The 25,845-nt window shown below is 52.6% G+C and overlaps 2 protein-coding genes and 2 non-coding genes across 5 annotated transcripts in view; 1 reads left to right on the top strand and 3 right to left on the bottom strand.

Moving 5' to 3' along the window:
• The window catches only part of VAC14 (VAC14 component of PIKFYVE complex), a 48,165-nt gene extending 36,785 nt beyond the window's left edge, over positions 1-11,380 (bottom strand). Inside the window, exons 1-9 of one of the 2 annotated variants that reach the window (XM_065733426.1) lie at positions 11,232-11,380; positions 8,616-8,766; positions 6,631-6,798; positions 5,952-6,014; positions 4,745-4,852; positions 3,824-3,933; positions 2,639-2,745; positions 1,802-1,936; positions 1,440-1,592 (exon numbers count right to left, since the gene is read on the bottom strand). In XM_065733426.1, the coding sequence (XP_065589498.1) occupies positions 1,440-1,592; positions 1,802-1,936; positions 2,639-2,745; positions 3,824-3,933; positions 4,745-4,852; positions 5,952-6,014; positions 6,631-6,798; positions 8,616-8,766; positions 11,232-11,335 (1,099 nt within the window). In that variant the 5' untranslated portion in view covers positions 11,336-11,380. Of the gene's footprint in view, positions 1-1,439; positions 1,593-1,801; positions 1,937-2,638; positions 2,746-3,823; positions 3,934-4,744; positions 4,853-5,951; positions 6,015-6,630; positions 6,799-8,615; positions 8,767-9,019; positions 9,219-11,231 lie in introns of those variants that run through there. The other variant, XM_065733425.1, reaches the window with a different exon arrangement.
• Positions 637-707, bottom strand: TRNAG-GCC (transfer RNA glycine (anticodon GCC)). The gene has a single exon. It is a non-coding gene; the product is annotated as a tRNA-Gly (tRNA).
• Positions 9,123-9,193, top strand: TRNAG-GCC (transfer RNA glycine (anticodon GCC)). The gene has a single exon. It is a non-coding gene; the product is annotated as a tRNA-Gly (tRNA).
• Positions 11,381-13,275: 1,895 nt separating the features above from the next.
• HYDIN (HYDIN axonemal central pair apparatus protein) overlaps positions 13,276-25,845 on the bottom strand; it is an 80,220-nt gene continuing 67,650 nt past the window's right edge. Inside the window, exons 35-54 of the mRNA XM_065734211.1 lie at positions 25,147-25,386; positions 24,831-24,999; positions 24,358-24,549; positions 23,889-24,056; positions 23,227-23,400; positions 21,454-21,659; positions 20,989-21,141; positions 20,443-20,626; positions 19,676-19,817; positions 18,544-18,709; positions 17,863-18,453; positions 17,322-17,531; positions 16,762-16,964; positions 16,448-16,630; positions 16,095-16,214; positions 15,063-15,222; positions 14,804-14,976; positions 14,082-14,280; positions 13,663-13,762; positions 13,276-13,298 (exon numbers count right to left, since the gene is read on the bottom strand). Coding sequence (XP_065590283.1) covers positions 13,276-13,298; positions 13,663-13,762; positions 14,082-14,280; positions 14,804-14,976; positions 15,063-15,222; positions 16,095-16,214; positions 16,448-16,630; positions 16,762-16,964; positions 17,322-17,531; positions 17,863-18,453; positions 18,544-18,709; positions 19,676-19,817; positions 20,443-20,626; positions 20,989-21,141; positions 21,454-21,659; positions 23,227-23,400; positions 23,889-24,056; positions 24,358-24,549; positions 24,831-24,999; positions 25,147-25,386 — 3,756 coding nt within the window. The remainder of the gene's footprint in view (positions 13,299-13,662; positions 13,763-14,081; positions 14,281-14,803; positions 14,977-15,062; positions 15,223-16,094; positions 16,215-16,447; positions 16,631-16,761; positions 16,965-17,321; positions 17,532-17,862; positions 18,454-18,543; positions 18,710-19,675; positions 19,818-20,442; positions 20,627-20,988; positions 21,142-21,453; positions 21,660-23,226; positions 23,401-23,888; positions 24,057-24,357; positions 24,550-24,830; positions 25,000-25,146; positions 25,387-25,845) is intronic.

Genomic DNA, 25,845 nt, shown 5'->3' with positions numbered 1-25,845 from the left:
GATTTCAACAGGACAGTACACCAGCACACGAAGGGCTGAGCACTGGGCCATCCTCACCTGGCCTGCTGTCCCGTGCTGTGGCTCCACACGGAAACCAATCAACTCAAGCAGCTTTTCCAGCCTCTGCTCCATACCAGATGGGTCTCTGCAGAGCCACTTTTGAATCAAGCACACAGCTGGGCTGAGCCTCACTGAAGCAATCTTTCAGCAAGGGGCTGCTGAGATTTTTAGAGAACTCAAGCTGTGTGGGACTGCTGTGCAAGTCAAAGAGCCCGTGCTGGACACTGCTGGAACCTGAGTCTTACAGGCACTGTGACAAAGCGTAAAAAGATGAACTTGGCTCCTTATGCCCCCTATTGCCAACTGCCTCTACTTGCACACAGCAAAACTGCCACATCCGCACAAAAAGGAGCGCAGAAGAGATTTTCAGCCGTGAAAGCACCACCATAATCCCACCTGCTTGTAGGTGCACTATCATCTACGCAAAGGGGTAAGTATTAAAACGATCACATTTTATTAATATTTTAACCAAATATCGCCTTATGACAACCAGGGAAGAAAATAGATAAAAAAAAAAAAGAAAGTTCTGCCACTCCAACAAATATTTTCCCCCCTCTGTCCCTCCCAAAAAGCTGCTGCATTGGCCGGGAATCGAACCCGGGCCTCCCGCGTGGCAGGCGAGAATTCTACCACTGAACCACCAATGCTGTGCTGGCTGCTCCCTGCACCCACAGGCTCTGCTGCTCATCCCAGCCGTGCATGCTGACACTGCAGCCATGCTGCCCCAGGCTGCTGCATGCCTCCTCACCTCCCACCTGGTTGCTGCTGTACAAGAAAGCCCTTCTGCCTTTTAGTTGTCACCTTTTTCGTTCCCTCCTACAGCAGGATTTTTCAAACCGTGTTTGTAGGCGTGCTGCAGGGAAGCACTGGGCTCAACATGCAACCCCAGAAGAAGAAATAGATAAGCTCATTTGATTTACGTGTTATGTGTATTTTGTGTGCCTGGCCAACACAGATGAGCTGGAGGAAGCTTTAGTCATTCTGGGACAATGGCATCTGTTGAGGAAATGCTGGAAGGCTAAAGGCACTGCTGTCTGCAGGTATCAGTTCCCCCCAAACCTTATCAGATCAGTTTCTCTCCACTTGAATACTCTTCTAGGCTTCCCATCACAAGTTAATGACCATGGTGATGTGAAATGCTTTGGGATGTTCACCAGGGCATGCAGTACTGCCTGGGCTGCAGGCTGCATCAGGGATCTGCTCTGCAGCCAGCACCAAGTGTGTTTCTCAGCAGAGGATCAGCTGTGAAACAGGGCTCCAGGGCTCATGGAAAGTGCAGAGGTTCCCTGCTACAGGCAACCAAACCAACTTAAGACCTTCTCAAGACCTTTCCCCAACCTTCACCACATCTCCAATGACCCAGGCCGACAGGGACTCACCACTGGGTGCTGCCTCTGGCTTGGAGATGGGTTCCTCCGAGTTGGTCTCTGCTAACAGGGTTACTGACTGCTTGGCCTCATCCATTTCGTCGTCCTCTGGGATGACAAGCTTCATCAGACTCTGGTTGCACACGTTTGCCACCTCTTTGATGTCTGAGTGGAGGCAGTGTAAGGAACACGCAGTCTCACGCATGCTAAGTGCCATACCTGGCCAGCCAGAGAAGCCATCGCAGCCCAACCACAGCTGCTTCAGCCCAGCTCCTCCAGCTCCCTTCACATCCAAATGGCTGGGGTGGATTTTAGCACTCAGGGGACAGGACTCCCCCTGGCCCTCTCTGGGAGCAGCTCAGTTACAAGGATACTCTTCTTGCGATCATCGTAGGAGAGACACGGCAGGACAGCAGTCAGGATCCCTGAGGAGTAAGGCAGCATCACTCGGCCAGCCAGCTGGATGAACTCCCTCATCCAGCACATGGCAGTCAGCTGGATCAGGTCATCTGGAAGACAGAGGACGAGCAGAGGTGAGGGCAACGACAGCAGACTCCACACGATAAGGTCTGCTTGCAACCACAGAGCTGACTGGACTTCAGCAGGGCTGTAAGGGAAGGGCCTCTTCCTCATCCACAGTCTCTAGTCTGGACAAAGTCTAGTATGGGATCACACAGGAGCAAGCCAAACTTCTGGACAAGCTTCTGGATAACCTTCTCAGAAAGCACATCAGCTGAATGCTTCCATCACTGCATACCCAGCAGACCCTAACACAAAGCATCAGACACATCACAATTAATTGTCCCGCCAAAGCAACGAGTACCTTCTCAGGTTCATTCACAGAACAAGTCCCTAAGAAAACCTTTCCAGATGTGCTGGATAAGCACAGGTGTTACCCACAGGCTTTTTTTTTTAATCTTTCAGGCACCACCTCTTCTCTGCACTTGTGATGACACCTGCTCTGTATTTGAGGTGGAAAAAGTGGTAGTTCAGCCATGGGAAAACTTCTCCAGATCATCAAATAAATGCAGATCTCCTATGAGAAGGCTGCCTGCCCACCCTTTTAGCAGGCTTTTCATGCACAACAGCAAAGAAAGGGCAAGGGTACACGGTTGGTAAACAGGAAAACCCTGAGCCTGAATCAATGGCTTGGCACTGCAGACCCAGTGACAGATGCTCCAGCTCCTGCCAGCTTAGCACTGAACACTCACCTGCAGCCTGGCAGTGGATCACCAGGATATTGGCCATTTCTGCAAACTTGACACTAGAAGGATTCTTCTTGATCTCCTTGAGGAACTCCCCAAGAGCCACCTCACACCTGAGGGCAGAAGAGAGAAGTTAGAGCAGCCTCCCATACGTATACAGCGAGGACATACGTGGGGTGGTACTTGTACACATTCACTCTGCCCCAAATCAAAGGTTACAGACTCCCACAGAGCACACTGACACCCACAACAAATACAGATCTCTCCCAAGGTAACAGACAAGCTCTCGTACCTGCTCCTAGAACAGCCTATGGAGAAAGATATGGGCCAGAGACCCTAGTGAACCTGCTCCACTTTAGGTCCAACTTTACCCTTCCCCCCTACTCCCCCTACACACACGCACACACACCAGGAAAGATGGAGGCCATGAAATTCCCACACATCTTCACTTCTGAGAACGAGCACATATTTGGGATGGGGAGCACAAAGGGGAGCAGGGGTAGGGATGAGATGGGAGGCCAGATCCCAAGAGCTTTCAGTACTTGTTCCTCGATATATATGCACTGGGAAATACAGAAGCATGGAAGAACTGCAGGGCCTGGCAGTGGGAAAGACCCAAGCTTGTCTCAGCACTTATGCCCTATCAAACAGGTCCAGTCACTTTCTCCCATTGCAAAAGCTAAGATCCTCTGATCTCACTGACAACATCCAGCCACTCTGTTTCAAAATGCTCCCTTCAGCCTGAGTCTTAGCAACGGATCTGAAAAGCCAGCTCACAATGCTTGCTTATTCTTTGCACACAGGAGACTTGGGGTTGCTGCTGCACCTTGCTGAGGGGCTGCTTGCAAATCTCCTACCCCAGAAACACACAAGAGCATCTCTGGTTGGGACACTGTGTGCAGGGGCTGAGGAAGAAATGGATGCACTGAGCCAGAAAAGTTTGCACTGCAGCACAAAGAGATCACAATGTCCCCCACAGCCACAACAACCCGAGGAAGGGAGGCCGTGGCCAAGGACACTTTGATCCACCAAACAAGCCAGCAAGTCTCCCACTGGGAATGTGTAGTTTAGCTATGGTTATATAGAATTGCAAACAAATGAAGAGGGCAACTAGCACGAGTCTGCTGCAGGGAAACAGGCCAGCTCCAGAGCAAAATCCAGACCTGGCCCCCAGCCAGCCTCCACACTCACATTTTGCGTATCTCTTTACTGTTGTCTCCCAGGATCTGGAAGAGCCCATCCAGGATTTCTGGCAGGTAATCCAAGAGGTTGATGTCAGGCACAGACTCTAAGACCAGGATCTAGCTCAGGGAAGGCACAAGAAAGAAGATGGATGAGTTTTGGAGAAGCTAACTAATATCACCAGCACAAGTCTGAGGAACACTGAGCTGCAGGAAGGAGGGGAGCATCATGGCTACCTGTGTGAGACAGGGAGGGAAGGACAACAGGATAGAGTGGAGCTGCCCATCTCAGAAAGAAGCTGGGCTAGCAAAGGAGGCATGGGATCAGACTGCAGCAATGCTGCATTTCCAATCACAGCTCCTTAACAGAGGGATCACAAACACTGCTGAAATGCCAGCAAGCAGATGTGGAACGACAAACAGCATGGCTGAAATAGAGAGCCCTGAGGCACACATCCCTCCCGAGGCCCTGGTCAGATATTAACAGCTTCTGCCTAGTAGAGAAATCAGGAAGTGAGTGGACATCACTTGCCTCCTGGAGAGCAACATCCCTCCATCACTGCTGGGGTTAAGTTTTCCTTTGAAAAGGAAACGGTAAGGTGATGTCCCTTGGGAGATGGCAACCTCTGGATCACGACACATTTGTTTATACAGCAATGCTTGGACTTTATTTTCTAATTTGCTGTGCAAAGCCCTGAACCATGGTGGCAGAAGTGCACCACCACGTACTTGCGACTGCAACAGTGACGTGACAGGGAGCTGGCATTTTAAAGAACAGAAGTCAAAAGCAGCTGTCTTAAAAAAGGTCCAAGCAAACTCAGGTTCCTGTGTTCACACATCACTGTGGACATCCACTGTTTGCCCAGGCACGGGATGCTGATGAGCCACAGTGCTTTGGGGGAGAAGCACTCAAGTCCCTGTGTGTACCTACCCAGGATATGATGAACTGACGGGCATACTGGTTGTTGGAGTAGATCCTCTCACGCAGCAGCGGGATGAAGCCTACCAGGTCAAACTGGTTACTCTCTGTCACGATGTCCTGCACAGCCCAAGCAGAGCATGTCAGAAGGTAAGCCCAGCACCCAGCACTCACTGCCCCCACCCAGTCACATCCACTCTGTGTTTTCTAAGGCACATGACAGGATGAAGATCACAAGATGCTGACAAGCAGCTCTGTCAGAGGGCAGCAAGCTCTCCTGGCTGTTGGGAGACTCTGGGAGAAAGACTCATAAGGTTTGTTCAGGCAATGAGGCAGGAATTCCCCCTCGGGCAGTGAATAACTGCATGCTGGATCTACAGAGGAAGGCTCCTACTGCCTGGCTGAACAGGAGGAGGGTGGGACCTTCTTTGTTTCATGCCTCGTTGGTGCATTGCACACATGAGCAAGCAACCTTAATGTAATCATATGTGTCAGTGATGGGAGAGTCCCCTGGCTTTCTCTGAGAGCTCTTCCTACACGCCTGACAGATTTTGCTGCACAGCAAAGTTCCTCACACCAGAGCAGTAGAGCAGATCTCCTCTGCTTTGAGGACTCCCAGCAGGAAGGACTGCAACAGGGAACACGGAGAGGGCACTAACTGCTGTGCTAATGAGGAGAGGGGGCAAGACCTGGCAGGGAGCCACTTCCCTCCAAGTGGAACTGTGAAGTCTGCACAAGCAAAAGCTCCTCTGCAGACATAACAGGAAGAGGAACCAAGTGCCCCCCACCCTGGAAGCAGCAGCTCTGATTTTTGCTTCCCTTTGTTCCTCATTTAGGTAAGGGAGAAGGGAAGAAAATTCGATGAGCAGCCCTTCTGCTGCCCAGGACTTCCTGCAGACCAAATCCTTGCTTCCCCAGAGACCTGGCTCCCAGGAGCTAAACATCCATTTTGCTCTGCAATAATCTACGAGCTCCTCAAACCAGCCACCAGACTCTCAGTTTATCAAGCTACAAGCAGTGACAGAAATAACCACTTTGACAGAAGCCTCAGGACCACAATGGGATAGTTTTAGCAGGTGCAGCCTGCCAGACCAACATGCCCCCATGAGAATCCTGCCATGACACGTCAGGCAGCGTGGAGGCACCTGCAGGCACATTGAAGCTGCCTATCACACTTGCCTCCTGCACCAAGGATTCTCAGCTAGAAGGGGAAACACACCTTGAGAAGTCGATCTAGGAGCTCAGAGCCACTTTTGACATTTGGGTCAGGATCAGCAGCCAGCTGTGAAGAACAGAAACAAACATCATTATAACAGCAGGTCCCAGGCCTTTTCCCATCTCTGCAGTGGAGCTCTCTTTTGCTCTCTTGATATTGTTGGAATGGACACAGAGAAATCCCTTCCTCTCTGACTCATCATTAGGCTCCAACAAAATGCTCCAGAGAGACTTAGGGGGATACCAAGCACCCATGACCTTCCCATGCTAGGAAGGTTTCCACATGTCAGCACCCACAGACAAAAACAAGTTTGCAGTGCTAAGTGGCACAAATGAGTGTATGTGGACATGACTCTAAAAAACTGTGGTGCTGCAGAGCCACTTCCCAGTGTCTTCTGCCACTGAATAAGGAGAAGAAAAACATATCTTGGAGGTGGGAAGCAAGAACAAGTTAGCTTACAGTGAACTCTGGCATCCCCAACACCAATGGCCAGCATGCTGCTGCAAAAACATTTTGTGCAGTCCTTCAGACAAGCCTGGTCAAAGCAAACCAGTTTACTTAAAAAGATGGTATCAGACAACTTGGTTTGTTTGATCCTGGAAAGAAGAGCGCCAGGGAACAAGATATACTGTTCCAGTGAAGAAAAGAAAAAACACTTGGGGTCTTAGAGGAAGCTTCTTACCTTGCTGAGGCCATCAAAGAGCACATTGAAGTGTGGGAGGACAGAGCCTCTGGCCACCTTCACAATGTTATAGAGGGCCTCACAGGCGTAGTACCGCAGCCGACTATCAGCATCGTTGAAACACGTCAGCACTGGTTCAATCAGCTCCTTCAGGTAGAGCCCAGAGTCCTGATGGACAGAAGGAGACTGGTGAGTTGACAACCATAGGGAAAGGACAGAGATGGCACTGCCATGGGTCCTGGAATAAAGCGCATGGGCATGTGGCAGGCCCATGGTGGCCTAGGCTTGGCCCAGTACCACCACCATACTGACTTGCTGCTGGAGTCTCTCTGCTGTAGGTGTTGGTTTCTGTGTAAAGCCACTGAGGTTTCCAGGACACCCCAAACACCAGACAGCAACAGACCAACCATATCCACATCCTCACACTTTGTGAGCAAAGCAACATAGCTCCCAGAAGGAGGAGCAACTCAGTAGAGCCACATCTGTCGGGTTATTCTTTGTACCATCAGGAGCTGGGCAGCAGGAAGGATGTGGTGACAGAGGCTTCACAAAGAAAACCAGCATGAGATGGTAAGAAAAACAAAAATGTGCAGACCAGCAGATTAAGGAGCTCAGCTCTAAGTTTTATCAGTCCTTCAGGGCCACCAAACACAACTCCTCCACTCCTCAGAGCACAGGCTGCCCTGCCCCAGCACTGCACAGAAGGCAAGGCAGGGTTAAGCTCCCCAGCTACACCTCTGGGACCCTTTATGGGCTGACAGCAGAACAGAGCACTGCAGACCCAGACAGGAGTTATGTGCAAAGAGATTCTGCACTCTAACAATAGGAAGACAAAAGGAGCAGTGTTCAGAAGCATGTGGCCAACAGCTTAAAGCTGGTAATCTAAAAGATGTTAGGCTTCAGAGTGTCTGTTTCAGCTGGTCGTGACTCTCATTAGAAGGGGATTAGCCAAATTAAAATACACCTTGCAGTGTTTCAAGCAGAGACAGTCTGCTCTTCCTAAGCTTTGTGCTTTCCTTATGCACACCCTACTACAAACCCAAGTGACTCCCTCCCTTGTAGGCACTTTCAAAAACGAACCGTGTGGTTTAACTGAAAAGCCCAATGGAGCTCTGAGCCCACAGAGTCCCCGCTCCCCTCAGCAGGGATCTGTGTGCTCTGGCCTAGCCCTGGAGGCAACTTACTGAGCTTGTTCCTTCTAATGAGAGGAAAGTGAGAGAGGAAGCCCTTAATTGGAATGGAAATCGCTCAGCTTTCCGCAGGAGGGGCACAAAGGGCATCCATGTAACACCTCCAGAGCTGGACTGAATGATTAATGCTTTCGGCAAGAAAAACTTCAGCCAAGTCAATAAGAAGTTATAACTCAGGCTAACACAGCTTTATACCTCACAATACCTGCTTGCTTTGACCAGAACTCTGGCATGATTTGGTCTGAAATTTAACCATGCTTCCCTGCCCATGCTGCTGGAGCATGCTGAATTGTGGAAGGGCTATATCTCTTGTAAGCTCCATTAATACCAACTCATACCTAATTTCTGCTGTCTGGGTAACCAGCTGCATACAGAAATGGAGACAACGTCACCAGCCGTCAGCAGACAGCATATTCTGCTTTTACACTTCAGAAGAAAGAGCTTGGCTCCAGCCGACCATTAAACAGGATCAGACCGCAGCTGCAACCTGCTGAGCTTAGCCCTATTTTCAGCTCAGCAGCAACACTCACTCAAAGCACATCAGCTGGAAACACAGATGCACTGACATCAAGGCCGAGGAGCTGCCAAGGCTTGACCCAGGCCAGAAAGCACTCCAGTGCTTACAGCACATGGCTAGGTCTGTTGGGGAACCACATTCGCAACCTGGTGTCACACTGAAACATGGGAAGCTGCACAGCTGGGGAGCAGCCAGCCCCAGTCTGTCCCTGGCACAATGGCTCATGTGCAGCCACACTCCTCTCCCACTAAAGGAAGCCAAAAAATACCCACACTCACCTTGCCCAGGGCGATGGAGCAAGCAGCCAGGCCGATGAGTCCCCCCTTCCGGCTGTGGGGGTGTTGGGAGAGTGCAAACTCCTGCGACAGGATCTGGATCACATGCTTGATTTGAGATGTGTTGTTCTGAGCCACAAACTCTCGCACCAGCCTGGGGAGAGAAGAGGAAAACACACGGGAAGCTGAAGATTTTGCCTCATGTGAGTACCTGAGGGCTTGGCTCCCTGTAGCTGTCAGAAAGGAGAAGGTGAGACCAGACCAGACCAGAAGGAGAATTCTTTCCACGCCCAAACGACCGAGGGGTGAGAGGAGCCACCACAGCCTCACGCAAATACCCTCTGCACTGGGGTTGTACAACTTATGCCAAAGCAGGTCCTGCCCCACCTTCCCTTCTGTTCACTTACCCACTTCCACGTCGAGGGTGATGCCCATCAGCTCGGCAGAGCCTCCAGTCTCCCCAGCAGCGATGAGCCGAGGCAGCAGTGAGGACAGCTGCACACAGCTGGAGCATTGGTGGTTCAGTGGTAGAATTCTCGCCTGCCACGCGGGAGGCCCGGGTTCGATTCCCGGCCAATGCAGCAGTATAAGTTTGCTTTTTTTTTTCCTTTTTTCTTTCTGACTTCTGTATATAGAAGCGTAGAGATGCCAGACAGGCACTAAGGGGCTTGGAAACCTCATGCTGCCCGATTCTATCTGGCTGTCACTGTCCCATGGCCAAGTGAGTAGCACAAGGAAATCATTATAGGAGACATTTATGGCCTTTCCCCACTGTGAGATGAGGGACAGCCTCTTCTCACCCTGCTGTGAACAGAACTGCTGCCCTCTTCTCCTTGGAGGCATCACAAAGCCCCCCTACTCTGCTCCATCGCAAAGGTGAATTTAGCAACAGCCACATCCACTCTCACAAACGCTGATCCCAGGCCAAGAGCTCTGGCTCCCAATCCCACGCCAGCACCACGAGGAGCACGCACCAAGCCCTGGCAGCATGGAAATAATCTCTTTACAGCCTGGATTTAATGAACAGATCGGGTATTGGTTTGATGAGAAAAAAAAACGATATCCCAGGAGTCAGGAAGGGGACTGACTTTTTACACAGGTAGATAGTGACTGGACAATGGGGAATGGGTTTAAACTGAAAGACAGGATGTTTAGGTTAGATGTTAGGAAGAAGTTCTTCACTCAGAGGGTGGTGAGGCACTGGAACAGGCTGCCCAGAGCTGCAGATGCTCCATCCCTGGAGGTGTTCAAGGCCAGGCTAAAAGGGGCTCAGGCCAGTCTGGTCTAGTGGTTGGCAACTCTGCCCATGACCATGCAATGACTTTATGGCACCTCTGAGTTTAAAGGGGCTCAGGACAGAGCAGAGGGCCAGGAGGTGCCTGCACTGAGACAGTGAGTTCCTCCTCACACGATGCTGTAGGCATGATGGTGACATGTGCTGCACTGTTCTGTGACTAGTTTACATTGATCTAAACCCATTAAAGGGCTGGAATTTGTCTTCCTCCTCCTGACAGCCTTCCCAATATTGGGTGTCCAGCTCCATCAGCAGATCCCAAATCTCATTTTGGTTGGTATAAACCAACCATGAAGACACAGGTCATGGGGCAAAACAGGTCAGAGCAGAGCTGCTTGATTCACAGAATCACAGAACCACAGGGATTGGAAGGGACCTCTGGAGACCTTCCATTCCAACCCACTGATAAAGCAGGTTCCCTATAGAAAATTACAGAGGAAAGCATCCAGACAGGCCTTGAATATCTCCAGAGAAGAAGAGTCCACTACCTCTCTGGGCAGCTTCTTCCAGTGCTCCTCACCTTCACAGCAAAGTTGTTCTTCTTTGTGTTCCTGTGGAACTTCCTGTGACCCAATTGGTGCCCATTGCTCTTTGTTCTGTCACTTGCCACCACCGGAAAGAGCCCAGCCCCATCTACTAGACTCTCACCCCTCAGAGACTTAGAAGCACTGATAAGATCCCCTCTCAGTTTTCTCCTCTCCAGGCTGAACAGCACCGGGGCTCTCAGCCTGTTCTCACACAGAAGATGCTCCAGGCCCCGATGATCTCTTCAGCCAGCCACTGTACTAAAGAAAACAACCCTTCAGCAGTTCCCTCTCTGCTTTGAACTCACTACTGGTTTGTGATCAACCTGTTGCCCACCAGGATACCCAGTTCTTCCTGTGCAGGGGACAAAAATGCTCCTGAAGGATCCCCGTGTGCAAGAGATGCAAGCATAGTGCATCGCACCTGTCAAGAACTTAAGAAACTATTCGTGTAAAAGGAAGGGGAAGAAGACGAGGAAGAAACACGTACCCCCGCCGTCAGCTCGGTGCTCCCAGCCCTGCACTGAGCTGTCCCCGTGGGGATGCTTAGGGCTGCTGCGATGAGCTGAGCTCTGGGGCAGCGCTCGGAGGGGCACGGAGCAGAGCAGCACAGCACGGGAGTTACCACACATGGGAAAGCTGCACGGGCAGAACTAAAGGACAAGCAAACCCCCGCAGACCCCCGTGCCTCGTGTGGCACGGTTCCCCCTACCACGCCCTGGAGCCCGCGGCCACCCCACAGCCCCCCGGGCCCTCACCCCCCATCCCGTTTCCCGCGGCTTTCCCCCATCGCTCTCTCACTTCTCGATCTCGAGGGCCGCCACCTTCCTCTTCTCGTACAGCTTGTCGTTCAGCGCCCGCACCACGCTGGGCGCCAGCGGCGCCAGGTCCCGCTCCGCGTTCATGGCACCGCCACCGCCATCACCACCGGTCCCCGCCGCCACCGGCGGCCCGCCCGCCTCACGTGACCCTCCCGCCTCACGTGGCCACGCCCCAGCGCAGGGCGCCCTCAGGCGACGCGGAGGACCGCACCACACTCCACACGCTGCGCTCCACCCGTGTCTTTATTGCGAACCGCGACGCAGAGAGCCCACGGCACCGCCACGAGCCTTCCCCCGTCCGTCCCCATCACTTCTCAACGGGCATCCCCCGCAGGTAGAACACCCAGGAGACGCCCGCTCCCAGACCGTCCGCTCGGGCGCAGGAGACCAGCAGCCTGCTGCTGACGGGGTCCCTGCTGCCGTCCCCCTCGAAGGTGACGGCCATAAGGATGCTCTTCTTGGGGCGTAGGGTCTTGGTGGCCCGCACGGAGAAGGCCGGGTTCTCCACGCTGTACCTGAAGGCTGTGGGCTGGGGGAAGATGGTCTTGAAGGAGATGGAGGTGCTGCTGCCAGCCTTGATGAGGAAGGGGCCCTGTGGTCTAGGTGGCAGGGCGAGGCCGAAGAGTGGGATGCTGTATTCCCTGCCTGAGGGGCCCAGGAGCTGCAGCGTGGCCCGGGACTCGCCCAGCTGGCAGGGCTCATAGGTCACCTCCACGCTCACCTCGGAGCCCCCCAGGCAGGCAGGTGGCATGCTGATGGTCCTCTCCCTCTGGAAGTCAGCACGGTACGTCTGTACGGGTCAAAGACGAGCAGAGAGGTGTTATAAAAGCAGAGCTCAGAGGGTGAGAATGGAAAGAGCAGGCAAGAAAGCAAAGCTCACCCAGCACTGTAGAGAACTGTTTGAGTATGAAGAGGCCCTGGAAGGTCAGCTAGTCCAACACCCCTGCAGTGAGCAGGGACGCCACAGCTCCACCAGTGCTCACAGCCCCGTTCCCTGACCTTGGCTGTCTGCAGGGACAGGGCAGCACCACCTCTCTGGGCAGCCCGTGCCACTGCCTCACCACCTTTATAAAAACCTTCTTCTGCATATCAAATCTAAATCTCCTCTCTTTTAGTTTGAAACCGTTTCCCCTTGTCCTATCACAACAGACCCTGCTGAAGAGGCCGTCCCCTTCTTTCTTCCAGTCCCTTTAGATACTGAAGGCTGATCTCAGCTCTCCCTGCAGCCCTCCCTTCTCCATGCTGCACAGCCCCAGCTCTCAGCCTGTCCCCATAGGGAGGCATTCCATCCCTCGGGTCATTTTTTGTGACCTTCCTCTGGACACACTCCAACAAGCCTATGCCTCTCCTGTACTGAGGACTCCACATCCGGACACGGCGCTCACAGTGCAGAGCAGAGGGGCAGATCCTCTCCCTGCCCTGCTGGCCATGCTGCTTTGGATGCAGCCCAGGGTATAGCTGGCCTTCTGGCCTGTGAGGGCACGCTGCTGTCTCAAGTACTTTCCCTGCCTATCAATCGTAATTTTCCCCCCATGTTGTCATAAGGACTGTCAAATGTTCCCAGCATGGACAATCCTGCACTCGAGGCCTGGGACACCTAAAGTCCCAGCTCTGGCAGTGATATGGAAGTCCAGACAGCATGGGATCCGCAGGAGCAGTTCCAGCAAGGACAACTGGAGAGGCTCTGTGAGTGACAGTCCAGACGGGGACAGGTCCAGCTTTGGTGGGAAGACCCACAGGCTCCTGTGGCTGCTCCAGCTACGCCAGGACAAGCTGGAGCATCAGAATCCATCCACAGACATGCTGCCTCCCAGTCCTGCTATGCTCTTTCCCTCCCACAGGAGCACAGCAGACTCACCTGGAGGGTATATTCTGTCTTTTGGTGGTTGTAGTTCATGATTTTGGTGGTGATGGTCTGCTTAGAGCCCAGCGTGGTGCACAAGTGCAGCGGCTTCTCTGGCTTGCTACACGTGCCAACCGCTTTTTCACATTGCTGTCATTTCAGCAAACCCAAATCAATCTGCTTAGGAGGTGACACACTTCAAAGCTGGGACACAAGAGGCTCAAGGCTCTCCCTGCCCTGACAGTGCTTCATGCCACGCAGCTTGAAGGGCACGTGCTTTATGGCCACGCTCACTTGCCTATACTAGGAAAAGTTCTCTGGAAGTGCAGTGAGGCACTGGAGCACGCTGCCTGGGGAGGTGGTGAAGTCACTATCCCTGGAGTTGCTCAAGAACTGTGGAAATGTGGCTCTGAGGGATGGTGGTGGCAGGCTGATGGTTGGACAAGATGACCTTAAAGATCTTTTCAAACCTTAACGATGCTAGGATTCTACCCCAGGCCCTCCCAAGTGTTTTGGTTGCGTGCAATGAAATGCACCTGTACTGCTTTGTTTTGGGGCATCCACTGACCTTTGGAAATGGTGATGCTCAGGGCAACATCGTAGGCTTCTGCTTGGATTTGGATATTTTCTATTTGAACAATCCCCAGGATGTTTTCTGTATCTGAAACCTGAGGCAGGAAGAAATAAAACACTGTTTGGACAACTAAATTATCAGTAGATGATGACGGTCTTTGTCTCTGCTGACTGGTTCCACCATGGCATCCCCTGCTTTGTGTGCTACCAATGATTCAAATCATGGAGGACTGAATCCCAGAGGCCACAAAGCCATCCTTCATTGGCAGCCCCTCGCTGCTAAGGGCCCGAAAGCAAAAGGAAGTTCACGAATGCTCATCCTTCTGCCCTCCACGCAACGCAACCCTTCCAGCACAACCTCCATCCCCTTTGGTTGCCTTGTCCTGTCCACCCAGGACAGAAACATCCCCTCACCTCCAGTCGAATGGTCTTCTTAATGCTGAGAGCCTTTGTTGCTTTGAAATGTACATATATCGGCAGTTCTTTGCAGGGCCCCACGGTGCCTTCACTTTGCGACACAGAGAAGTCCTCGCCGAGGTTCTCCAGCCCGCTGAGCCTCCAGGCTGCAGGCAGTAGGGTAGGGTTGTGCAGCACCAGCTGCTTGCTGTCCTTCCTGCAGGCACACCAAGATGCTCAGCACTGGCACGAGCCTTGCACCGTGAGGCAGCCCTATCCATCCCATTTGGTCAATGACTCGTACAAAAGATGGGTCTCCCTCTCTCTAGAGACCAGCTTATACGTGTAAAGGGTGAAATGATGAGAGGTAATGGTCCTAAGTTGGGTCAGGGGAAGTTAGGTTGGATATTAGGAAAAATCTCTGAGAGTGGTGAAGCAGTGGCACGGCTGCCCAGGGAGTGGGGGAGTCACCGTCCCTGGGGGTGTCCCAGAGCCATGGAGATGTGGCACTGAGGGATGTGGGCATGGTGGGGGTGGGCTGGGGTTGGACCTGGTTATCTTTTCCAGTCTCAGAGATGTATGATTCTGAGTGGAGGTTGGCAATGATGGGTTCATGGTTGGGTTTGATAATAATACAGGTCCTTCCAACCTCAATGAATCTATGACTCTATAACCCATAAGAAGCTGAAGGGGACCTGGCTGATGGCTCGTGCCGCCAGCAGAGCAGCTGGGGGGCTGACCTGTGCAGCAGCAGCTTCCCAAAGTGCACGTGCTTGGGGCTGACCCCCAGCTCCACCCGCACCCCTTGGCAGCACAGGCGGAACACCACTGGCTCCGGGTTCTCCTTAATGCAGCACACAAGCTTGTCTTCCACGAGGCCAGCTGAAGTGGGATAGGCCCAAATGCTCAGCTCCTAGCCCCAAAAAGAAACAGAGAAAAGGACTGGTGAGCAGGAAGAGCAGCTCCTGGCTTCTGCACCACTGCAGGCCTGCCACCTACCTGCTTCTCGTTGGGTTTGAGTGTCATGCTGGGAGGATCTAATATGAATGTGTCTGCTTTCAGATCGTGCTCGAAGAAGAACTGCACCTCTGCTTCCAAGGGGGTGATGTTGAGGATGGTTATCTTCTCGTAGTTGCCAGGGTTGGGCAGCGCCTTGTACCTATCCACAAAGGGAGGAGGCTTCAGCAGTGCTGGGACTGCTGTGTTTATCACCCAATGAGGCAAGCACTGCATGCTGGCAGCAAGAGGCTGCTCTCACCACGGTCTAACGAGCAGGCTAGGAAAATGAGCACACTGCACAAGGTGTTCAACCTTCTGTTACTTCTACGTCTGCACCTTGCCCCATCCCATCAGAGTGGCAAGGCACAAGCACTTAAAGAAAGGGTGCTGTGCAAAACCAAAATTCAAGGGGCCCTGTGAGAACAAAAGCAATTGGGCACACGGGTCCTTCCTGCAGCTCTGGTCCTTCCCCTGCGGAGTGTAAAGAAAGGCTTCTGCAAAATAAAAAGGAAACTGAAACCTGAGCCCATTCATCAGGCTGCCTGAAGATGCCCTTTTGTTGTTAAAGGGTTTTTACTTCATTTCCCAGGCTTGTAAAATAGCACTGGATCTCCCACGAAGGCAAGGGCTTCACTTCTGATATTAAAGAGGAGCAAGATTAAAAACAGAACCACACCAGCAGTGACAATGACAGCTTTTAAGGCAGACTTCATCCAGTAGTAAGGTTTATAAATCCCACTGTTACTCCTCCGCGGGTCAGACACACATGCTGACAGGCCAAACCATAAAGTCTGCCTAATATAACAGATTAATCAACATTTTATAATGCCATTGGCAGAATAATTGCTCCGTCAGTCTGCCCATACAGCTCAAAGCAGTTTAAAAAGCACCGTTACATTCATTTCCAACAGTAGAGAAGCTGAGAGGTAGAGGGAGGACATCAGTTGCTCGAAGTCACCTTGGGCCACTGGGACGTAAACTGGGTGACCCCCTGTCTACCTGGGAGCAGCCATCCAGCCCACCAGTACGTACCAGTCTCTGGACTTCCCACAGAGCAGTGGCCCAAAGTGGAACACACCCGTGCTCATGACATACTGCTTGAAGATGATCTCGTTGTCTGCTTTGCTCTTCCTTCGGTGAGGAAACACCACTCTAGGAAGGAGAAAACAGGAAGGTGAGGAGCTATGAGATGCTCCAACCTGGCTGGGAAGCCATAGCCCTCAGCAGCAGAGGTTCCCAGCTCCGGGTGTGGGTGAGAGTGCTCAAGTAGATTCATGTCAGAGGTGACGTGAGGTGGTGGAAAGCAATCCCTGGGGTGTAACAGGCAGCCCCTGCTCCAAGTACAGAGGGAGGCAGAGTGGGGGGCAGTGACAGAGCAGCCTTACCGTGGGTCCTGGCTGATGGTGGGATACATGCAGGTGCCCCTGCAGTGCAGCTGATACAGTCGCTTTGTTCCCAGCACCTCAAAATTCATCGTCTGGTCGAACTGGCCTGGCATCGTGGAGGCGAAGTGCACCTTCAGCTCAACCTGGCCATGGGCAGGCACGATCCACCGGCAGCTGCTCAGCCTGGCAGTTACAGAGGATGCTTCAGATGTTGGGAATGAGCCAACCAGGTGAGGAAGAGGGCTGAGGACTCAACACCCCACAGCCCAGGGGAACAGCCACGCATTTGGTGAGATGGCTCTCTCTGCTCTCACCTGATGGGCTTCCCTCGAGGGAGGCCCACGTCCACGCTGCCTCGTTCCACATCAGTGGAACGTGTTGATGTTCTCGTGCTCTCCCCCTGGAGATTTTTCTTGCTTCTGGCAGAGATCTGCTTCTCTCTCCTGACCTCTCGGCTGCCATCAGCTTTTTCCTTCCTCGCTTTCCTTCTGGTGGGGGTGAGCTGCTCCTCTGACACCTGAGCAACAGGTGAGGAAGAAGAGGAAGGTGATGTGAGACATGCCCTAATTCATCCCCACCCTGGAAAGAAAGCTGCAGGTTTGCAGACAAACACGCAAGAGAACAAATAAATGACCAATTTCTACTGGTTTCACATCTGCCCAGTGCCTTGCTCTCCCTTGCTGGGCTCTGTTCTGCCTGTGAAACCTCTTTTCAGGTTGCACCAAAGCCTCCACCCTTCCCCCCCAGATGAGGCTTGTTCAGTTGAATCAGGCTAGAGACGGGCCCCATATCTGCAGGAACCCACAGCACATCACTGCCCTTCTCTGCAGGGGTTCCTTTCCATCTCCCCCACCCCATCCCTTTTCCCTGGCACCTTCGTGGTAGGCGTGACGCAGACATCCACAAGGCTTTCAGATCCCTTCTTTTCTTCTTCTGCCATCACTCCTTCTGGATCTACAAAGATGAAGTGCTGGAGGGCTTCTCCTACTGGGGCCACCCGCTTCTCTGGGTAGTGGATCACAGAGTAAAATGCAGTCGGAGGAATGGGAGGCCCTGAGGGACCCAGTCCCAGGCTATCAAGGATCTAAAAGATCAGAGAAAACTCCATTAATTCTTAGTCACATGCATCCTCACGCTCTTTCCTTTCAGTTACTGAATATCTGGCAATGTTTTTACATGGAGCGCTGTGGTTTTTTTATGCCCAGTGGGGTGGACAGGATGCAGAGCACTGCCAGGATGGCATTCTCTCTTGCCATCACATGAGAGGAACTGAGAACCTTCCCAGCCCTATAGGCTCCATGGAGCCGCAGTGGAACAACAGCATAGCATGGGACAAGGCTCTGTGCCACTGTCACTTGGTGGGACACAAAGTACTAGGGCTCAGATGTCACCATTTGAGCCCCACGGAGCTTTACCTGCTCTGCTGGGGGCAGCGTGCCACTCTCCAGGATCTTCCCAATAGCATCATCTACATCCAGCACCTGGATATCCAAACAAGGCACTCCAATGTCCTGGCCTCTTGTTGACCCTTGTGCACCTTTCCCTTCCTGCCCTTGGGATTCCTTCAGTTTTTCCTGGTGCTCCTTCTCCCTGTCCTTCCTGCTCCTGCAGCTGGATAAACGCACACTTTGCTCTTCTGCCTGCTGCCACACCTCCTCCTGGTTCCCAGAGGACACGAGAACACCACGAACCCTGTCCCAGTTGGACAAAATGTGTGTGATATCTTTCTGAGATTCCTCGTAGGCCTTAAATCTCATGGCCAAGATCTTCTCGCTTTCGCTCAGTGTCATCTCCTTGGCTTCCTCCTGCTCTGTGGTGCTGGGTTGCACGGGCACTGCTGGGCTGGTGTTTGTCGGGGGAACCTTATTGCACTTTTTCTTCTCATCCTTGTCACCTACAGCAGCCTCTGGGTGCTCCTTTGCAGTCTCCTTTTTGTCCACCCCATTGCTGGTGTCTGAGCGGTTGCTGATGGACGCGTTGGCGTTGCTGGTGGAAGGGATGGAATTCTGGGCAATGGGAAAAGAAGTGAGTATCTCAAAGCACTGAATCAGTACTTGCAGGATGGTGGTGATCACTGCAATAGCACAACCACCCACCTGTCTGCCCCCATGCTGGCTTTTCTTCTTCAAGGCATTGTCCTTCTCCTTTCCAAGCTCTTTTCTCCCCCACCTAGACTTCTTCTTTAGCTCTTCTTCCTCCTTCAAGCGCTCAAGTTCCTGCCTCTGCCTTTCCTCAAGCTCTCGAGCCAGCTGCTCCATCCTCCTTCAGCAAGTCAAACAGAAAACATCCCCAAAAGTCACCATGGGGTGATGTGGATCATGCCTGCCCATGGCCAAATTTAGGACTGCTGGGGGGTCGGCCTGATCTCCCAGGTAACAGTGACAGGATGAGAGGTGGCAGCCTTGTGATGCATCAGGGGACGTTCACATTGGATACTAGGAAGAATTTATCCTCCTAAAGGTGAGGCACTGGCATAGGCTGTCTCCTCTCCTGGATATGTTCCAGAACCACAGGGATGTGGCACTGATGGACGTGGCCAGTGGACATAGTAGGGGTGGACTGGGATTGGACTTGGGGACCTGAAAGATCTTATCGAACCTGAAAGATTCTACGCTTCTAAATTGGGCACCTCTGCTGATAAGGTCTGCCAGGAAAGAAGCTCACACAGGTTCTCCTCCCGTGCTCTGCCCTGGGGAGAAGTTGGCATAGCTGGAGCACTAGGTCCAGTTCTGGGCTGCCCAGTTCAAGGCAGACTAGGAATTGCTGGAGAGAGCCCAGCTCTGGAGCATCTCCCATTATGAGGAAAGGCTGAAAGCCCTGGGAGTCAGGTGAACCGGGCCAGGCTCTTTTCAGTGGTGCCCAGCAACAGGACAGCCATTCAATCAGAAAGCAAAAGCTGCAGTAAATCCCCTCCTGCAAAACAAGCTCTGAACAACTACACTTTACCTAGCTATTGCCCTAGGAAACTTGTGCTGTCTGTCATGGAAATCAGAGCAATTTGAAGCAGTCCTAGTCATCTCCCCCTGGGGAAACAAGCTTCAAGCCTTGACAGAACAAAGTGCTAAGACTTGCTGTGGTGTCACTCAACCAAGTCTCCAGCAGCCTGCCTGCACCACGGGGAAGGGAAGAGGGCAGCACATGGGTGCTCAGGAGTCCCATGTGGGATGGGAACAGGGGAACCCTTCAGGGACGCCGTACTGGAGAGCTGTCCACATAAGGCTTACAGACCTCCTCTTCCTCTCACGCTGGGCTTGTAGTATACTGTCATCAACCTGAGTTTTCTGTTCTACAGTGAGGGCATCATACTCTTCCTCATCCATCTCCTGAAGGCGTGCTTTCTCCCTCCTGGCATCTTCTTCCTTCTCCCGCTCTTCCGTGTACACCAGAGGAGAAATCATTAGCAGATACACACAGAGCTTGGTGCTGGGGGTGAGCACACTAATCTGCCCAGCCCCTGCAGGATAGCAGTGAGCCCCAATCCCTACTGTGGTTTGATAATCCCCCAAAGTGCTGCTTTGCAAGAACCATATCCCAGCATGGAGGAGACGTACCATGCCATGGTGAGAGCTCGCACTTGTGTCCAAGCTTTAAAGATACACACTGTAAGTGTTATGCATACCATGAAGCTATAACTTCACACCGTGAGGTGAGTGCTAGCTTTGCTGAGGCAGAAGGTTGGATATAGGAAAAACTTCACTAAAAGAGTGCTTGGGCACTGGCACAGTCACCGTCCCTGGAGGTGCCCAAGAGCCGTGGGGATGTGGCTCTGAGGGTCATAGGTTAGCGAGCAATATTTGTTAGGTGGATGGTTGGACTAGATGACCTTAGAGGTCTTTTCCAACCTCAATAATTCCATGCTTCTTTGATTCTAAGGTGGAAGGGTTAAAAAAAACCCAAAACATTTCTCACAAGTTCTGCTGGTTATGTCCCAATGGACACATGGGCAAGGCCAAGGGCTCGAGAGGACATTTGAGAGGTATGGAGATGATTCTCACCTTCCTGCTCTTTTGCAGCCACCTCTTTGGCTTTCCAAGAGGCATAGTCCTGGAACAGGTTGATGAAATAGATGTAAGGCCTGTTGTTGACAGCTTTGAGCAGGCAGAGGAGAGCAGATGCCATGCTGCGTGCAAAGAGGGTCTCCAGGCCATCGAACACCACTCCCTGGTAGCAGTCACTCAGCTGGGAATAAAGCCAAAAAGGAAGAAAGGGAGTCAGCAACAGCGTGCACTAGCCTTTCAGCTTGGCAATACAGCCAAACATCCAAGGATACAAGCTATCTTCTCGTCCATCAGCTTGGAGGCAGTGCTCCAAATCATGGAATCATAAAGGTTGGAAAGACCACTGCGATCATCTCCCTGGGCAGCTGTGCCAGCACCTCACACTGCTCCTTCAGAGACGCATCAGCTCAGATGAGCTCCTGCACTCTGCCAACTGACGGCATCTGCATCTTCACCAAGATGCCGGCAGCCCAGGTCTCCCTCCAACTGCCCCCTGATGCCACTTAGTGCCTCCAGACCCCAAAGGCAGAGGATGCGCCATACCTGCAGCCTCTCTGAGAGGATGGTCCCCAGCATGTTCTCGGGCAGCATGCAGCTCACCAAGGCCGTCTCTCCTGACACACTGCCTCTGATGCTCAGCTGCCGCTGCAAAGGGATGCAAGGAAGCAGTGAGAGGTGATGAGAGCTGGAGGAGCTCTGCAGCATTGGACACCACAAGACAAATGAAACCCTTTGGAAGAACTCCAGGCAATTGGAGATAAGACCTGAGGTAGAACAAAGCTGGAAGGTGGGGGCTCCAGGAGAGAACCCTGGAGGGCTCATCCCTGGGCCAGCGGAGACACAAGATTGTACCACAGCATCCCACAAGCTGCCATGCTGACCAGGGCTGTGCCTGGCCAACCAACCATACCACCCAGCAGAGGTTCTGTTCCCACTCTGAACCATACGCAGCACAGCTCAGAGACATTTGAAAGGTCTCACGAATCACCAGAGCAATTGGTTCTTCACCTGTGATACTATCGAGTCCGTGCGCTGCTGTTTCTGGGACTGGGATGTTTGGTTATCTGATCTCCTCCTGCTAATGGCTGCACTCGCCCGGCTGCGGGTGCTGGTGGAATGCAAGTTGGTCTTCTCCCCAGAGCTGGACTGGCTCCTGTCCAGGCTGTGCCTGGGCTCATTGCTGAGCTGAGGGGCAGATGGGTCTGTGCTTTGACCTGCAGAGGAGACAGAGCCCAGCATGGCCTAGTGATGGGCACTGCTGGCCGAGCACACCACTGGGTAATGGGTTTTCAAGCCACTTAATGTACAACCTTGCGTCCTTCCTAACACATGGGCAGCACTGATTGGACATAAAATCATAGGATCATTAAGGTTGGAAAAGGCCTCTAAGATCACCTAGTCCAACCATCCACAACTATATGGGAATTGTTGAGTCACAGCCTGAACCACTGAATAGCACCTGAAGGAAAGATCTGGTGAGCCCTGGAAGCACAGGTGAAGGTCATTCACCAGTGTGACCAGAAGCTCCACCCCTCTTAGACCTCACTTAAGGGCTGACCTGCCACTGAGGAAAGATCTCTTGTTGGAGATCCCTCCTTTGCGGAATTCCTTCCCTCTGAACCTAGATCCTTGGAGATGGGTGAGCACTCATTTTCCTTCTTTTGTAACACCTCCTTGTTCGTGCTGGTCTTTTTGCTTTTATGACCTTTACCACAACCCATTCAAAAAAGCTGCATGGTACACCCCCCCAGAGATCAAGCCAAGGGTTCACCCTTCAGGACCATTGTTTCTACACCCTACAGATGCTCTAATGCTCAGCCTTGCCCCAGCTGCCATCGCCAGTCTCCACTGGAGCTACATCTTCCATGCTGGATATCCCAGCACATCCCAGCTTCTCCCAACCCTACCCAGCTCAAGGCTTGGCAATGCAAAGCCTCCCTTTAGAGCTGATGTCTGCCCTCAATCTGCACTGCTAGGAGCACCAGCTGTCCAACAGAACACCTTAAAAGTCACTGAGAAAAACAAAACATCCACGAGCTGGGCCATCTGATGGCGTACGTAGGAAAAATCTCTGGAGAAAAGAGTCTCTCTGCAGCATGTCTCTCATCTGAAGCTCCTCAGGGAGGCTATTCGTCCCTTTCTCTCATGTTTGTGAAATCACTCTCCAAGTCAGGCATCTAGTGCTTCATGAGCCACTTCAGAGGGCTCTTTCCTTGTTAAAATGGGCAGCAGTTCTGCCTGATGGCCACAAAGAGTCGGCTGAATTTAGTTTTGACGAAATAATAAAAACCCTGAGAAATATGCAGGTGTGCTTCACCACTCTCAGGGATAGGGACATGTGCTAAGCAGCCTGCAGGAAGCATCCCTGTGTGAGCCCTTAAAACGAAGAGATTTCAAACAATTGGAGAGGGTTTGTGAGCTGGCTTTGCACTTGTACACGCTGTTAAATAACAGAGCCATAGAAAGACAGAATGGCTTAGGTTGGAGAGATCATCTAGTTCCAACCTCCTGTTGTGGTTAGGGTTGCCAATCACTAAATCAGGCTGCACAGGGTCCCATCATGTCCTGGGACACCCCCAGGGATGAGGCACCCACAGCTCCAGGCAGCAGTGCCAGTGCCTCACCACCCTCTGAGTAAAGAGTTTCTTCCTAACTTCTAACCTACGTCTTCCCTCTGTTAGGTTAAAGCCATTCTCTCCTATCAGGGGCTGGCAAACTTCTGCTCACGGGGAGTAAGTAGACATGGGTGCTTGGGATGGCTCTGGCCACATCTCAACATACCAGCATCCTCCATCTCCTTGTGGCTCTGCTCCATGGCAGCCCTGAGGCACAGATCCTGTGCGCAGAGCCCAGCTGAGCTGCTCCTGTCAGAGATGGCCTCTGTCACCAGCGAGTCGATGGACAAGCAGGCTGCACCATAGTGTCTGGAGAGAGCGACTGCAGCCGATGTCTTTCCTTGAGGGAGAAGAAGGCCTACATGGTGACACTGGCATGGGAAACTAAGAGAGAGGCAGCCTGAACATGGCTAGAAATGCTGTCATAGAGAGAGGGAGATAATCTCTAGCTCACCGCCACCCATGGACTTTGTCCCATACTGTTGCCTCAATGCTCGAGTCCTGTCCCACCACCATTACTGCCTTCATGCAACAACAAGGCACGTTTGTGGGGGTCAGGCCTTCTGGAGTCTTGATCTCACATGGCAACGTGGCCACAAGCCAATACACTCCCATGAGGCAATGTGGCTGAGGCCACCTAGTTTCAGGGGACACAAGCCCAGTTGTACAGACACAAGATGAGCCACTTGCACCAGTAAGGAGAAGGGCTGGGGCTGCTTCACACCCTTGCAGATCCACAGACACCGGACTTCAAGCAGTCAGCCACACACCCTGGCCCACCAGGATGCCTCTCAGCCTGCTGCTCTGCTCTCAGTGCAGCACACACACCTGTCAGGGGTGCCCCGTGGACGATGATGACGATCCCTCGTTGGTTTCGGGCCGCACAGCTTTCAGGAGAGAGATCAATGCCCAGGTGTTGGGCAATGGCCCTAAGGACAGGGCTGTCTTCCAGCTCTCCTGCAGCCTCCTTGCTGCTGCTGGTGCTCTCCTGATGCTCTGTCAGGCAGAACCGGGTACAAAAATCAGCCTCCTGAACACCAGTGATTCTCAACTTCTTCCCCATCCCCTCAGATCCTGGGAGAGGAGATCCTGCTAACTCCAGCGTCACACCTGAGGCTTCCCCACACTCCTCTCCCTGAGGCTTGCATTTAAGGTCTGCCTTAAATGCTGCTGATGGGTCCCACTCAGAGTGCAGTAAATGGAGTAGCAGGAAGGGGAAAGCACAGGCACCCAGCAATGCCTAAAGGCCCTTCTGCCACAGCAGGCACAGAAGAGGCAAAAATCATAGGGTTCTGACCTGATCCATGTCCTTTCTCAAGATCTTCTTCCTCCTCTTCTCCCCATTCAGATTTAGAGTCCACCTTGTAGGACTGGCTTTCGCCATAAGTGGACAGAGGAATGACTGAAGAATGAGACGAGAAGGTGCGAACAATCCCAGAAGAGCGCTTCCGTCTTCGACCCGGGACGGACTGGACATCTCCACCACTGGCTGAGGAGGAAGGACAAGGGGAGGGCGGTTGATGGTGAACACGACCTGGCAACCTGCTCTTTGCCATGTGTCACTTTACATGACCATATGCAAAAAGACAGAGCTCCCCACGAAACGAGACGCCCAAGGAACTCAGAAACCTGTCTCTGCCTTGAGGAAAGCTTTGAGTTTGTGCTTCAGTTGTTTGGAAGGAGAACATTTAAAATACTGATGATGGTAGACTTGGTCCTACTGGCTTTGTGGGTGAGACACATTCAGGACAGCCAATGTCAGAGCCTCACCGTTGTCCTGGCCTGCTGGATCCCCAGTCCTGGACTTTGTCTGCTCATCCTGCGGCCTCTTCTGGTCCTGGTAGTACTCCAGCACCTCTGCGGGCAGCTTCTCACCCGGGGCACGTGGAGGCAGCAGTAGGGTATTGTGGCAATCATAGTCCTTCAGCATCCGCAGGATCTGCATGCATAAGAGAAACCAACCAGCACATGAAGAAGAGGAGACTTGACCATGAAAGGCCACCAGACTTTGCCTTGGGGACTGCCTATATTGCCCCAAGGAGCTGAAGTACCATGAAGCCATGGCACGGGGACCAGACTTCCTCACCTGCTCCTCAGCAAGGTACTGCTGGTCGAACTCCAGTGAGTAAAACTCAATGGGGAACTCGCACGGGTTCTTTACCACCACTGTCTCTGCTGTCCCACTGCTGTCTGGCAGCAGTGGTCCCAGCTCAAGCACTGGGGGGTTGAATTGCAGATGTGGCTCGAGCCCACGCCCCGAGACTTGCAGCTGGAGGGGCTGGCTGCTCTGGCAAATGTTAATCTTCAGCTCGCTTCTGTAGGATCTCTGAAAAGAAGGTTATGTTGCTCAGACACAGCCCTGGCACTGCTCTGTCAAGCAGCAGTGTCAGGTAGAGGCAGATGAGCTCTCACTAGCTAGAAACAACTCTGCTCTGGTCAAAACACGTCTGACTCCGGTCAAAACCACAGACAAGATGGTTACACCTCAGCTAGCAATTCAAACATCACGGGGACAGCCCTAGGCACATAAGCACCTGTGTCCATACCACCATGTGCTGACAGGCTCTGTCAGACATAACCTATGTTTTGGGAAGGTTTCCTCACTCGTGTTGTGTCCCAAAGTGCCAGGGCCACATGTCAGGGATCACTGGCAACGCAGCAATACAGGTGTCTCTGCTGCCATGCCCAGGAATGTGTCTGATCTCTGATGGTCTGCTGTACCAGCAGGATCAGCCCAGAGCAGCCCTTCCAGGGCTCAGCCTGCAGCGTGCACCTGCATGGGGGC

Source organism: Cyrtonyx montezumae, unplaced genomic scaffold (assembly GCF_038088225.1).
Source record: "Cyrtonyx montezumae isolate F1298 unplaced genomic scaffold, pur_monq_1.0 scaffold_17, whole genome shotgun sequence".
NCBI classification, from domain to species: domain Eukaryota; kingdom Metazoa; phylum Chordata; class Aves; order Galliformes; family Odontophoridae; genus Cyrtonyx; species Cyrtonyx montezumae.
This window is presented reverse-complemented; position numbering and strand designations above follow the sequence as displayed.